General features: G+C 39.4%; 7 protein-coding genes across 7 annotated transcripts; 1 reads left to right on the plus strand and 6 right to left on the minus strand.

Moving 5' to 3' along the window:
* Window positions 1-9: 9 nt before the first annotated feature.
* On the minus strand, window positions 10-551 carry TOT_040000309 (hypothetical protein; the record flags this gene model as incomplete). The annotated part of the gene is made up of 2 exons (XM_009693935.1): window positions 10-89; window positions 245-551. 2 exons carry the CDS (start codon window positions 549-551, stop codon window positions 10-12), a joined length of 387 nt encoding a protein of 128 aa, XP_009692230.1.
* Window positions 552-792: 241 nt separating this feature from the next.
* TOT_040000310 (phenylalanyl-tRNA synthetase) lies at window positions 793-2,828 on the minus strand (the record flags this gene model as incomplete). The annotated part of the gene is made up of 7 exons (XM_009693936.1): window positions 793-1,125; window positions 1,162-1,254; window positions 1,319-1,412; window positions 1,505-1,614; window positions 1,738-1,845; window positions 1,946-2,485; window positions 2,541-2,828. 7 exons carry the CDS (start codon window positions 2,826-2,828, stop codon window positions 793-795), a joined length of 1,566 nt encoding a protein of 521 aa, XP_009692231.1.
* Window positions 2,829-3,198: 370 nt separating this feature from the next.
* On the minus strand, window positions 3,199-6,459 carry TOT_040000311 (uncharacterized protein; the record flags this gene model as incomplete). The annotated part of the gene is made up of 9 exons (XM_009693937.1): window positions 3,199-3,369; window positions 3,413-3,502; window positions 3,529-3,644; window positions 3,757-3,979; window positions 4,275-4,829; window positions 4,862-4,920; window positions 5,094-5,293; window positions 5,435-6,176; window positions 6,249-6,459. The coding sequence occupies 9 exons, from the start codon at window positions 6,457-6,459 to the stop codon at window positions 3,199-3,201; spliced, it is 2,367 nt and encodes a 788-aa protein (XP_009692232.1).
* Window positions 6,460-7,007: 548 nt separating this feature from the next.
* TOT_040000942 (isocitrate dehydrogenase) lies at window positions 7,008-8,816 on the plus strand (the record flags this gene model as incomplete). The annotated part of the gene is made up of 7 exons (XM_009693938.1): window positions 7,008-7,262; window positions 7,328-7,405; window positions 7,469-7,556; window positions 7,640-7,864; window positions 7,931-8,300; window positions 8,333-8,444; window positions 8,562-8,816. 7 exons carry the CDS (start codon window positions 7,008-7,010, stop codon window positions 8,814-8,816), a joined length of 1,383 nt encoding a protein of 460 aa, XP_009692233.1.
* Window positions 8,817-9,071: 255 nt separating this feature from the next.
* On the minus strand, window positions 9,072-10,997 carry TOT_040000313 (conserved hypothetical protein; the record flags this gene model as incomplete). Its single annotated transcript, XM_009693939.1, has 1 exon — window positions 9,072-10,997. The coding sequence occupies one exon, from the start codon at window positions 10,995-10,997 to the stop codon at window positions 9,072-9,074; it is 1,926 nt and encodes a 641-aa protein (XP_009692234.1).
* A 406-nt stretch (window positions 10,998-11,403) lies between these two features.
* TOT_040000943 (proteasome subunit beta type) lies at window positions 11,404-12,198 on the minus strand (the record flags this gene model as incomplete). Its single annotated transcript, XM_009693940.1, has 4 exons — window positions 11,404-11,547; window positions 11,587-11,869; window positions 11,906-12,096; window positions 12,196-12,198. 4 exons carry the CDS (start codon window positions 12,196-12,198, stop codon window positions 11,404-11,406), a joined length of 621 nt encoding a protein of 206 aa, XP_009692235.1.
* Window positions 12,199-12,482: 284 nt separating this feature from the next.
* Window positions 12,483-13,349, minus strand: TOT_040000315 (conserved hypothetical protein; the record flags this gene model as incomplete). Its single annotated transcript, XM_009693941.1, has 3 exons — window positions 12,483-12,593; window positions 12,663-12,980; window positions 13,107-13,349. 3 exons carry the CDS (start codon window positions 13,347-13,349, stop codon window positions 12,483-12,485), a joined length of 672 nt encoding a protein of 223 aa, XP_009692236.1.
* Between the last annotated feature and the right edge of the window lie 317 nt (window positions 13,350-13,666).

A 13,666-nucleotide genomic window follows, 5' to 3' on the forward strand; every position in this document is an offset into this window, starting at 1 on the left:
TACGTAGCCTTAGTTCCATGGACTCTTCTTTAGTACAGTAATCCTACCCTCGAGAAGTCGTTCTTCCATGAGTTTTTTGCAAATATGTCCTCCAACCAGGATGTGTTAAGAAACCCAGAAACTGAGTTAAAATGACATGAGTGATAGACACGTACTTGTTTGCGAGTAGCTGATTTGCATCTCTACACAGTGCCATTAGTCGCCAATTTTGTGAGATAGTGGTGTATCTGTATACTCAACGTACTTGTTTCGCATTGGGGTCCCATGAAGTAGTAAGTCTCCGTGATCGTGTTCGAGCAGTCGCAGAAGACCTGCAGGTATCCCTCAGGGCCAGGAAGCAGCCTGCAGGTTGAGTTGTTTTTGCAAATTCGCATTATGTCGCTCTCCGGGGGGAATACGTTCCCGCACTCGGTGTACCTCGACAAATCGTCGTTCATTCCTATCTTGTCCACGTCCATTCCACTCACCTGTGAGTAGTCGTTGCCCGATTCCGGGTCATCTTCGTCAGAGTTTACTTTTTTGCAAGTTAAAACTACGATTCCTACGCTCATTGTTGTTTAATGTACAAAATGTGTAACATACCGATAATCAGGTAAAATCGTATCAACATCTCAAATAATCCAAGCACGTTTTTTAAAATATATTAATTATTCATAGATATTCGGTAAACTGATTCTTTTACGAAGTGTTTTCTGAAAAATACAAGGAATCCAAAGTTGGTGTGTAGCAAACTCCCATTTGTTTGACACACTCGTTAGAAACTACTATTGCATACACCGATGTTTACTTATATTAATATTTACATCCTATCAGGTCTCTTATGTTTCTTATGTTGCTGTTTACCATCGTTGGTCTCTCCAGGGATAGTCCCCATGCTATGACAGTCAAGTCTTCCGGCAATCCCATAGGCAGTAACATTTCCGGCCTAAAAATTCCGCTGTTTCCCACCTCTATCCACGTGTTAAGTAGCTTGTGGAATCCGAATATTTCCATCGACGGTTCCGTGTATGGGTTGTATGCTGGCTTAAATTTCAGCGGACTAATTCCTATTGCCCCGTAAAACGTTTCCATGATCCCTATCAGATCTGCCAGTCCCAAGTCAAATCCAACGACGAACCCTTCCACCTATTGTGATACTTATTTCCCGGCAACTCAACTCACTTGATGGAACTCGCACAGGTGTGTCGAATCTGTTGCTTCATTTCTGAACACCTTATCGATTGCGAAGTATCTACAGGGCTGTATCGGTATTCCCTAAGGTTATTATTAATTTGTGCCATTGTTTCCGCTTTCGTCCACTAACGTCCTTATTTATTACCTTCTGGTGATCTTCTGCTATCTGCTTCAGCTTCCTGGCTGTACAGGGCGTTACGTGTGTTCTTAACACTGTTCTCATCGACTCTTCCAAGCTCCTAATTATTATTCATTGTCATGTTTAATTCTTTGTGTGTGATCAAGTTGTTAATCTAGCTACGTTATTCTAACTAATTCTGCAATAACACACCATTCGTATTGCCATCCTGTGCTGTTGAATTTGGCAGCGTTTCCGTGTGCTGCTCTCACATCTTCCACGTGATTTGGGTCAAAGAACTTAACATCAACTCTCTCAGGGTCCTACCAATAATCATTAGTTGATGTCAATATCATAATTCAATGTTGCCATTACAGTTTATCACAACGATCAATTAGAATGCAGATAGTGGCAACAACGAATACACCAAAATCTTCTTTACTTACTCTCAGGAAGAACGTGTCCTGCGTGTCTCTCGCTGGGTGCTGTTGCGGTATGTACATTGCGTCGAAACACCAAAAGCTCGACTCCAGGTACCTGCTCGTGTCCAACTCCTAATGTTGCACTGATTTGCCGGACTCAAATATATCCACTACCGGTTGCTACATTACTATCTGTCTAGCACGTATGACTTCTGTGGAACTTAGGTCTTACTTGAAATCCCATCGAGGTCAGTATTCTTCTGAACTCGTACATTGAGTGCACCAGCGGGTGCAAGTCTCCGGCGTTCACTCGCTTGCCGCTTGAGAAGAAGTTGTACTTTTTAAACTCTGAGCGCACCATTTTAACTTCAATCTTACCTGCTTCCTGCCACTTTCCTGTCTCCAGCAGCTCCATTGTCAAATCCGTTATCTGGAATCCTACTGACGATTTATACTCGTTTGTTCTTCTCAAATTGTAGTATACTGCCGATTTCGTCGTAAACAACTTTCTCTTCTTCAGGTCAGAAAGCTCTCCTTCCATCTTCTTGCTGTTTTCAAACATTTTATTCAATTCTGACATCAACTCCTCTTCGTTTTTCCCATACGTTATTATGTTAAACAGAATCGATTTTGTTACATCGTACTCTGGGTGATTTGATCCCAGGGATAACTTTTTATCCTTATCCAGAGCCAGGTATTTATCTTTCATGGCCTTTTTTAGGCCTATGCTCCCATTAATTACATTGCTAACTGCTGTGTCGAGAGAAACGTCCTAAACACAGGTGTTGTTATTCCCGTTGTTTTTAATCTCTGAACTAGCGACTTACTTTGTTGTTCTTCACATACTCCACCAACAGATATTCTGGTGAGCCTTGTTTTGCGTAAAGTTCTCCTTCTTCCGTCAAAATGTAAAAGTTTGCTTTGTGTTCCTCCAGTGTGACGTACCCCTTCGACATTAAACTCTTCACCCCGCTCACCACCTTATCGTGGTCGAGTTCAACGTCCAGCGTGTTTATTACTGATTTATCTCCCGACTTTTCGTCTCTTTCCTTCTTTTCGAAGGCCAAATCCAGCTTTGCCAGCAAGAGGTTTAGCTCCTCCTGCTTTGTGGTCATTTTTATCTTCTATATCTATATATGCCACTTTATTTATGCTATATATGTATACAGGTGTGAAATATTATATTTTCAGGAAATCGATTGGAAATGGCGCTGTTATGATCTGGTGTAGTGCTCGACACAAATTCGTCCCTCATTCCACTTAAACTTTAAACACATTTTGATGATCGTGATCCTCTTCTTTTTCTTTTCGAATTTTCTCCTTCTTCTCCCTTTTCTTGCCTACTTATTAATCAAATGTCCCTTTTACTTACCTTTCGCTTAGGGAATCATCCTCTCCCATCTCCGATCCTTCTTTTATCAGTTTATTGATATCAAATTCGTATGACTTTGGCACGTAGTTCCTTCTTTCGTCCGACGTTTTGTCCTATGTTTCTTTTGTTTCTACACACTTGCTTACCTGGATTGTGTTTACTATTAGTTCCGAGTATATATCTTCTGACAGTGGCTCCAGAACTTTGTTTTTTATTTCTTCCTTCAGGTAGTCTTCCATTTCCGATACTCTTCCTCTTACGTACTCCATTATTGCTCTACTTTCCTGAGCGTTTATTATCAGTTGTTTCTTTTTATCGTAAACTTACATTGCCGTTTACGAATCTGCAAACTGCGTCGTTCAAGTCTGATTCCAGTAGTAACGATAGGCGGCACGTGTCCTCTACTGAGGTCATAACCTATTATTTTTTTTATTTATTTTTACTTTTTTCCCTCTTACTTGTCGTATGCTCATTGCTGTCCATTCATACTCTGGCACGTCCTTCGTTTTACGTTTTTTATTTGATATTTTCAACATGTCGTTTGGATTTGCCACTTTCCCTAAATTCAATGTTACTAGCATTCTTATTCTTTTTTAATTAGCTCCTACATATACATACATATACACATTTAGAATCAAAACCATTTTAACTCCACTTACCTATAAAATTACTTCCAAATATCTTCGGGTTTATGTTTTCATACAGTTTGCCGTCGATTTTAATTCTACGCGTTAATGTTTTCTTTTCAACGTACCTCAACAGTGGACTTGACGATGATTCTACTATACTTTCAATTCTTGACCATTCAGTGAGACCTAGTTGTTTTGTTAACGATACTGAGTTAAGGTGCGTGATGAAGTTATCTTCTCTGGTATCCAATATTTTCTGGACCGCCTAATAATTTTATGGGTGTGTTATCTTTGTAATCTCTTTACTTAACTAACATATTGGTGCACTACTGTACCAACATAGATTGTTTGCTACTGGTATCACTAGAGCAATACTAACAGCAATAGTAATAGCAGTGATAATAATACCAATAGTAATAACAGCAATGGTAACAGTAATAGTAGAAATAATACCAACAGTAACAGTAATAATAATACCAACAGTAATAGTAACACCAATAGTGGTAGTAGCGTTAGTAGTAGTATTAGTACTAATATAATAGATATTCGTCACCGCTTACATCTCTCAAATAGTCGTACATTTCACTGGAATTTTCTGCTAAATTCTCCTCGGAATCGTAGTTTTCTATTTCGTCGCATATGAACTTCCTTGACGTCAGCAACGATATTGGATAGAAGTTGACGTCCTCCTGTGACACGTGGATCAGACACCCGTGCTTCGGGGGCAACTCTGCTGGAACCAGCGTGGTCTGTATCGTCGATCCTGGCTGCAGTATTTGAAACTTGTGGAGACTCGTCTTCTCTGGGAACTTGATGCTTTCGTGCTCGTGACCCCAAATTACCAGGTCGAACCAGTCCGGTATCATGTCCGTCGTTATATAATCCTTCACTCCGCTTCCTCTTCGCGGGTACCTATTTTGGTGAAGCAGCAGTATCTTGTACCTATCTTCTTCACACTTTTCAAACTTGACTTCTTTTTCGTCAAACAACTCCACTAGTCTTTCATCTTTTATCCATCCTAGTCCGTAGAGTGCTATTTTTACGTTTGATTTTGTTATCAGTATCGGCTTCACTACTACATTCGTCAGGTCCAAATACCTTCCAAAGTATGTCACCTGTATTTTGCTATTTATTAATTTCCACTCACCAATCCCGCCACGTCCAAAATATCAATTGGTGACAGACAATTTTTATACGTAGGATTATCTACAAATCATTTATACTTAAATAATCTATTTGTCAATTTATTTATATATTTATTTAAGTGTCTATTTATTTAGTTGTTTGCTAATTTAACTGGCCATTTGTCTATTTATTAACATCTATACTAGTATCCCTTGATATACATATATATATATCTGTATATGTTCTTATAATACCATGATTTCCATGAATTACAAAAAACGGTCTCATCTGTTCATTGTTTGTGCTATATGAGCTTCTTAGGTGATATTCTTGATCTGTTGACTGCATTTCATATTCTTTCAATGACGCCGTATTTATTACATTCGACTTATCTATTATCAACTCTGACTTGTGATTTGACAAATAATTTGATAATAAATCCATTGTCCGGTACCTATAACAACAAATAATTTGAGTATATATGGTCTTTACTCAGTACTACTATTTATTTGTCCATATGTGTGTCTACACATCAACTATTATATAATATGCTATATTGTATTTAACTCAACTATTTAACTATATATTCTTTTACATTGTTGATCTTGATGGGACATTCTTGTCAAATAAGTCTCCTGCGTGTAGTATGAGATCAACTTCCAGATTTTTTGCCAGGTATAGCAGCTCCTCGAACGTATTCATTGAATCATTCGCTCTATATGTGTCCTCCTCCTTGAAGCCCAGGTGTGTGTCAGTGCATACCAATATCTTAATGCAGTCAGCCTCGCCATTGTTCTCCTCGAATAACTTCACTTTAATTGCCTCTTCTGCCATTGTTTCAGGAGCTTCTGTTGTATTTTTTTCTTCACTGCTGACTTCAGGTTGCGTTTCCTTTTTGCGCGAATATTCTGTTATTTTATGAAAGTTTTTGTATGGGTCAATGCTATTTTTTCTTTCTATTCTCATTTTTGCTTCAACTCCTTTATCCTTTTTGCCTTCAGAGCCTGTTTCTCCCACCATGGAGTCGCTTCCCTGGTTCAACGGGTGTGACGTCCTGGCTGAATTTAATTCGATGTCCCGGAAAGACTCAATGTCTGTTCCTTCTACCGTGGTTGTGTTCAATGAATCTCCTGAGTTACATAAAACTGGTCTGTTTCCTTCCTTTTCTGTAAGCTCGCTATTTTGATTATGTTTCATTTTTGCGTTAAAGTTCATTACTGACACGTTGGCATCTTCTTTCGAGTCCGATGGCATTTTATCGTACATATCTTGTTCATTTGACTCCGTTTGGTATTCTGCGTCGACGGCGCTGTATTCTTTAAGTTCTGAATCAAAACCTGAATTCGTTTATGAGTTATTGCTTTCAAATATGTGTATTATCTATTATACACACGGTCTAATTATCTTACTTGCAACTTTGAAATCGTGTGAAATTCTAAGGGGCCTATCTATTGATAGTTTTTTCCGCTTGCTTACTGCGGGACTGGCATTTGACATTAAGGGAGAACTGTAGACCAATGGACTTGGAAGATGTGTGGGTGTCGACAATTCCTGGGACTGTTCACTATTAGGCAATATATTGCTATATATAGACTTAAACGATAATGATTTAGGAGGCATTTTTAGGGTTGAAATTGACAGTAAAATCAAAACTTAAATTGTTCATTTGAAAGCGTATGTTATACCTAGTATGGGATCAAACAAAAAAGGGTGTAACATGAATTGATCAAAACGTACAACAACGTAAATATAAAAATAAATATAGGATAAAATCTGGAGAACAGTTTGTGATAATACTGGGGTCAGTATATAAATATCAAACATATGAATGAATAAGAATATGTAAAAAATAGATAACATATAAAAATATATAAATTAAAATAATATGAATGGAAGGCTAAAAAAATATTCAAGTTTCAAAAAAATGTGTATAAACCATCCTTAAGGAGTTTATTCACGATTTAAATTAGAATTTAATTTAATATTAAATGATTTATTTATAGTTAATAGAGATGAGTTGGTATGAAAATTTCGATAAAATGTATTGTTAAAAATAAACTGGTTTCGTTTAGTGTATTTAACATGACCCCATCCATGGAATCTAGCAATAATTTACGCAATACAATTGGTAATTACACATTTGGTGTATTTGTATGATCTAAACACCTATGTATTTGTCTCGTAACATTAAAGCTGGGGCCAAATTTTTATCATTACAAAGATCATTTGTAACTCTTGGCTATGCTATAAACTGGTTTGCCAGAAATGACCTAAACCTGAGTAAATATAATAGTACACATTTGTTTTCTACCTCAGCTTCTAATAAGATGAACTTGAAAAATAAGATTGTTGTCAAGAATCCCGTCGTCGAAATGGACGGAGACGAGATGACAAGAATCATGTGGGATAAGGTCAAGAGCAAGGTAAGACTCCATACACCTCACGCCTATCTCTCCAAGTCTTGACGTTTTTACTTATTTGATTGTAGTTGGTTCTCCCATACGTTAACCTTGACCTGAAATATTATGATTTGTCGATACAGAACAGGGATGCAACTGATGACAAGGTAGCTTTCAGCGATTGAAGCTCAAACATATACTGAATATATATCGCATAACCGCAATATTAGGTTACATTGGACGCTGCAGCCGCCATTCAGAAATATGGCGTCGGAGTAAAATGTGCGACGATCACACCAGATGAAGCAAGAGTAGAAGGTACACATTTAAGTATTTGCCAGTTATTAAACTATGTTAGCGTACATGTTGTAAGTAAAATGGTTAATGCTGACGACCTTTAGAATTTAACCTGAAGCGTATGTATAAATCGCCAAACGGAACAATAAGGAATATTTTGGACGGGACGGTTTTTAGAGTGCCAATTCTGACGAAAACGGTCCCCTTGTTGGTACCAGGCTGGAAGAAGCCCATAGTAATTGGGAGACATGCCTTTGGAGACCAGTACAACTCGCAGGATTTCGTGGTACCGGGGCCAGGGAAACTAGAATTAAAATTCACTCCATCAGGTATTTGAAGTTATCATGCGTGCGTGTGGCAATGCTTAAAAAACAACATAAAATTCTAATTTGCAGAGGGTGGAGAGGCGAAAAACGTAGTTGTTCACGATTTTAAGGGCCCTGGCGTTGCGATTGGAATGTTCAACCTCGACAAGTCGATATTGGGCTTCGCGAGGGCCTCGTTCAACTACGCGCTGAGCCAGAACATGCCGCTCTACTTTTCGAGCAAGAACACAATACTAAAGTCGTACGACGGACGATTCAAGGACCTGTTCCAGAAGGTGTACGAGGAGGAGTTTAAGACGAAGTTCGAGGAGAAGGGACTGTGGTACCAGCACAGGCTGATCGACGACATGGTGGCCTTCGCGCTGAAGACGGAGGGCGGCTTCGTGTGGGCGTGCAAAAACTACGACGGAGACGTGCAGTCGGACATTGTGGCACAGGCGTAAGTTCTGAGCAGAAACAACGAATGCGTAGATACGGGTCTTTGGGGCTAATGTCCTCAGTGCTGTTCTCTTCCGACGGAAAGTGCTTTCTCTCCGAGGCCGCACACGGCACGGTGACGCGCCACTACCGCATGTATCAGAAGGTTAGTGCGTCCGCCAAGAAGCGTATAGGCACTTTATAGCCGTATTTATACACATGTGTTTCGTAGTTCATAGTCCTATTAAATAACAAGCAGTGTGTAATCTCATAATTGTTATAGGGTCTCGTCACGAGCACTAACCCAGTGGCCATCATCGTTGCCTGGGCCAAGGCGCTGGAGAGGAGAGGCGTGTTGGATGGCAACGACGCGTTGGTGGAGTTCGCGAGGAAGCTGGAGAAGTCGACGGTGGACGCGATCGACGCGGGCTTCGTGACCAAGGACCTCGCGCTTGCCAAAAACCCCAAGGCGACCGAGGGTGACTTTTTGAGCACCGACGCATACATCGACAAGGTCGTGGAGTTTTTAAACAAGTAGATCTTCAATGATTGTATTGATTGTTGTTCGTTAATTATGTGTTGTTTATGTGTTTTCTGTGTTCATTCATGTTTATATGTGTTGTTATATTAGTGTGTATGTATACATGAGTGTATAGTAGTAGGCATGTATGCGTGTAAGTATGATAGTATGTATATAAGTGGTTATACATATACATAACATAGATACACACTAACACATAACATACAAATACATACACTAACACATACAAATACTAGTTGTTAGCGCTTGTCACTACTGCGGCTCCGGCGGCCTCACTATGTTCCTCCAGGACTCGGGGAAGTGGGCGAGCAGGTACGCGTACTCCTTGAAGGAGCGCGTCGCGCCGATCAGGCGCTCGATCTCCACGAGGTCGAACTCCGCGTCCAGGCGGTTCAGCGCCTCCAGCAGCCTCGAGAGCGCCTGCAAGGTGTCGGTCTTCCTGTGCGCCCTCGCAATGTAGCGCTCCTCCTTCTCAAACTTGGGCCGCAGCTCACGCGCCACACCCGCACCATATTCCGACTCTGTGGGCAGAAGGCGCAGGTGCATCAGCGCCGAGGCCAAAAAGGTCACGTCCCTCGGCGAGAACGCGCCCGACCTCGACAGAACGCAGAGGCACGTCTTCTCCAGCAGCGCGTTGAGCTGCTTCGCCTCCTTGTCGCTCGCGATCGGGTAGTACGCTGCGACCTGCGCGAGCCTCGCCAGACAACTCGGCCCGAACTTCGGCACGTTCTGCGCCACGTGCGGCAGCAGGTCCCCGAGCACCTCGTTCAGCAGGTCGAGCCTTGCGAGCGACCAGAGGCACCTGCTCAGGTGCCTGTGGTAGATGTTCGCCACCTTCAGCGGGTTCCTCAGGTCCCGCAGCAGGCGCTCCACGAACTCGTCGTGCCTTATTCTCAGCCTGCACAGGCTCGCGAGGTTGCTTATGGTGTTCACCAGCGACGTCGACTCGTACAGCCTCATTATGTTCGCCATCAGTATCGAGATCACTGGGAAGTCCATGGTGGTTCCGTCTCTTTCCGTCCTCTGCGCCAGAACTGCCAGCAGGTCCGTCAGCTCGTCCGCGTCGAACGACTTTAACTCGTATTCGAGCTGCGGCAGTATTCTATTTTCGCAGAACGACACCATTCTCTCCACTAAACTTGCCATCTTCTTGTCCCTGTGGCTTTTAACCAGGTAACTCCACGGCCTCATCGGCGACGTCTTATACAGGTCGTGGTACTCGTTACGATCAATCTTAAACAGGTCTTTATTCATAAAACTCAGACTCGAACTGTCCCTTTTAACATCTGCATCTTCTCCTAATCCTTCACTCTTAGTTGTGTAATCCACACTTGAGCCACTGGCGTTTGTGTGTGCGCTCGAATCCACGTTAGAGTCTGCACCACTTGGCTGTTTATCATCACCTAAATCATCCTTTCTTAGTCTTGTATCGCTAGCGGTCCCAATTCTAACGCTGTCACCATCACTGTCAGTGCTGCCTGTGTTACTGCTACTGCTCCCGTTGAGTCTTTGTGTGTGTTTTATTATCTTCGCGACGCTTCTGCAAATTCCCAGCCTGTTGAGCGAGTTAATGCTGTTGAACACGTGCGGCACCTCCAGCCTCGATATTATGTCGTCGTACACTGCTATTGACCTCACTCCTTGCAGCTGAAAGCACGTGTTCAACAGCTGTATGCAGTCCACTGCTGTGTAGTCCACCATTCTGTATCTGAAGCTTTCTATTAGTGCGTCCTCGATGCTTCTCTGCCTTATGAAGTGCGGCAGCTTCGAGTACGCTATTCCTATTTGCAACACCACTTCCGGCGGGAACTTCATGCAGTTGTACGCCACGTTGTGCTCCAGGTGCGGCAGCAGCGTCTCCTTTATGAAGTTCTTCGGTATTGGCTTCCTCAGAACCACCGCCCTGGCCTGTGCGTCTGATACCTCCTTCGCGCCATCCTTGTGTTCATCCAAACCATCTTTGTTCACACCTTTATGTTCCACTGATTCCTTCGATGCCTTCTTTGACACTTTACTTGATTTTTTCTTCACGTTTTTATCAAGGGGCCCCAAAGGAGCAAAATCCACTGACTGCCTCGTTGTATCTGATGTTGTTTGATTCAATGAAGAGATCCTTCTGCAATTATTTCTAATTATATTGTGGCCTTTTTCTCCAGTTATTATTGATAAGAATCTCATTGTAATATGTTCTTTTTATATATTCTATTCAAAATGCTAAACACAAATACAAAATCCCATTGATACAATGCAAACAAACTCATTAATACAATACACATCTATTTAATTATATTATTTTTCACCAACACTCATTGTATAATTGGTTTATAGGCCTATTATCATGGAATCCCATACAATCAAATATGGTTTATAACTGTAATCAAACTTATTTGTTTTATTAAAAAATGAAACAATAGATTATAAATTTTCTGAATATACATATTATACGATAAAAACAAATCATTCATTTGTGATTCCTCATTATCTATTCATAAATTGGGTGACTAACCGAATTTTATCTACTGGCCATCTATTTAATACACAACCACTTATATTACATAAAAGTATAATGCACATTCATTAAAATTTAATCCATTCTCGTTTTAAGTGATCTTGATACCACTTTATCTGGAGTAATTACATGGACCTCTGCACCCCAACCCGAAAGACAATCTCTATCAATTCCTGCCATTAAACACTGGGAAATCGTCTCAAACAGTTCATCTGCGTTCTATAAATCAATATATAATACAATTTTATTTAAACTAACCAATCCTGGTCTAAACAGGGCTTCACAAACACCATACAGTTGTTCTGAGCACGTGCCGACGACCACAAAGTCCGTGGGTGTACAGGGTGCTCCAACCAGATCGAAACACGTAATATATGGTTCATTCTTTGAATCCAGTCCAGCAATGACGGAATCCACGAACCATGGGCCGAACCTCTTGGAATACAGCATTGTTCCTACCATATTAGATAGCGTTTTTACGTTCATCTGCTTTTCTCCTCTCATTTGATACATGTTTACTTTAAACATAATTTCATCTTTCCTAAGTGTTTTTATTAGTTTCACCTGGTCATCTTACAGTGTTTGTATGTCAGTGGCCAATCCTGAGGCTGCGAAGAAGCAATTATCCGTCACCTTGAACGCTTTTGGAAAGTTTGAGCCGACTGTGATTTGTTGGTTAAAGCCCAGTCTCTTGTCACATGCGATAGCTACACATCCTTCTCCCATCATTGCCACGACGGCTCCTCCGTTGTAGTATGTAATATCACCCTTGAAATATATGTCAATTTAGATTAATTATACTATTTAATCCTCTTTATTATATATTTAATCATACTTAACTTAATTTACTTATATCCATATACTTACCATGTTATAGAATATCAATAAATTATTCTTAAATTATTATTAATCACAAATAACTTAAAAACATCCCAAAATACTTGTTACACTAATTTGTTATTCTATTAATAAATATTTTTCTTATTTTAAACAACACTATGTTGTTATGGGAATCGGGTGTTATTGGTGTAAGTTAACCTTAAATATTCAGTTCATTTTGGATTCTACTTCTTTTTAAATTTCAAATCTCACAAATATAATCATGTTTATCAAATACTGTTTATGTGTATAAAAAATTACAAATTAAACAAAATTTAGTTACTGGCATTCGATCTTAGTCTTTTAATCAACTTACTGTCCTCCTGAGCTAATTTTTCCAGCTTTTCGATTGTTTTATTCCGATTTGTTATCACATCATTCTTTTCCTACACATTTTATCAGTTATTGTTAATTTATATTATCTGTACTATGAACATTTAACTACTGTTGCTCACCTTAAGTGTTGATTCCAACTCATATATTTCCGAATCTTTAGACGATATTTGTTCTTTGAGGGCCATAATTTGATTGTGTAACTTCGTGTTGTTTCTTTTAAGTGTCAGTTCATCCTTCTTGAGCTTCGTGATTTCGTTTTCCTTATCAGAAACAGTTTTTTTAAAATCCTCGATTATCAACTCCTTCTTGTATAGCATATCCTCCAGTGTTTTAATCTCTGATAACCATCTGTCAAAATTCTGTATTCTCATTTCCGTCAGTTGACACGTCAGCTGGTCGCATCTTTTACATATTTTTTCATCATTTGAGACAGACTTCTAAATAAATTATTATATTGCTGAATAAATACAACATATTTATTATATTCCTGTATAACTATTTAAAAAAATTTGCTTCTGTTATTTGAACAGAACGCTAAATATGTAAACACAGTAAAAACTTACATCATCCGATTCATTATCGCTGTTTAAATAGTAATCGTTTTTAAAACTGTTCGGTAACTTTTCGCTAAAGCGGTCGTTTGACTTAGGAAGGTTTGTGTTTAACTGTAACGAATCACAGGTTGACAAAGACGATTCCGATGTATTACAACAGAGTGTATTGTTAGAAAGATCATATTTAGGCATCCTTTTAGCGGCCAACCTAGGAGATAACCTCCTTTTTTTATCAGTTTTTTTACACGTCATTAGATAATGTTAAAACAAACGTTGTAATAATAAAACAATTATACTATTTACAAAAACAGATCCATAAAAGGCAATACAAATATTTTATAATTAACTAATTGTTAAAACATGTAAAATAAATATAATTAATGAAATGTACTGGAATCTGTGGTGGGAAAACAAAGCTATAAATAATCAAAGAAATAGTAATAAATAATAAAAATGTGATAAAAGAGAAATAAATTAAAGAATGAAAAGAGTAATATTAAAGTGTAAAAGTAGAAAGGGTAGTAAGAATAAAGAATATTAGAAATTTATATATATGATTAAATAACAAT

This window comes from Theileria orientalis, chromosome 4 (genome assembly GCF_000740895.1).
Source record: "Theileria orientalis strain Shintoku DNA, chromosome 4, complete genome".
Lineage (NCBI taxonomy): Eukaryota > Apicomplexa > Aconoidasida > Piroplasmida > Theileriidae > Theileria > Theileria orientalis.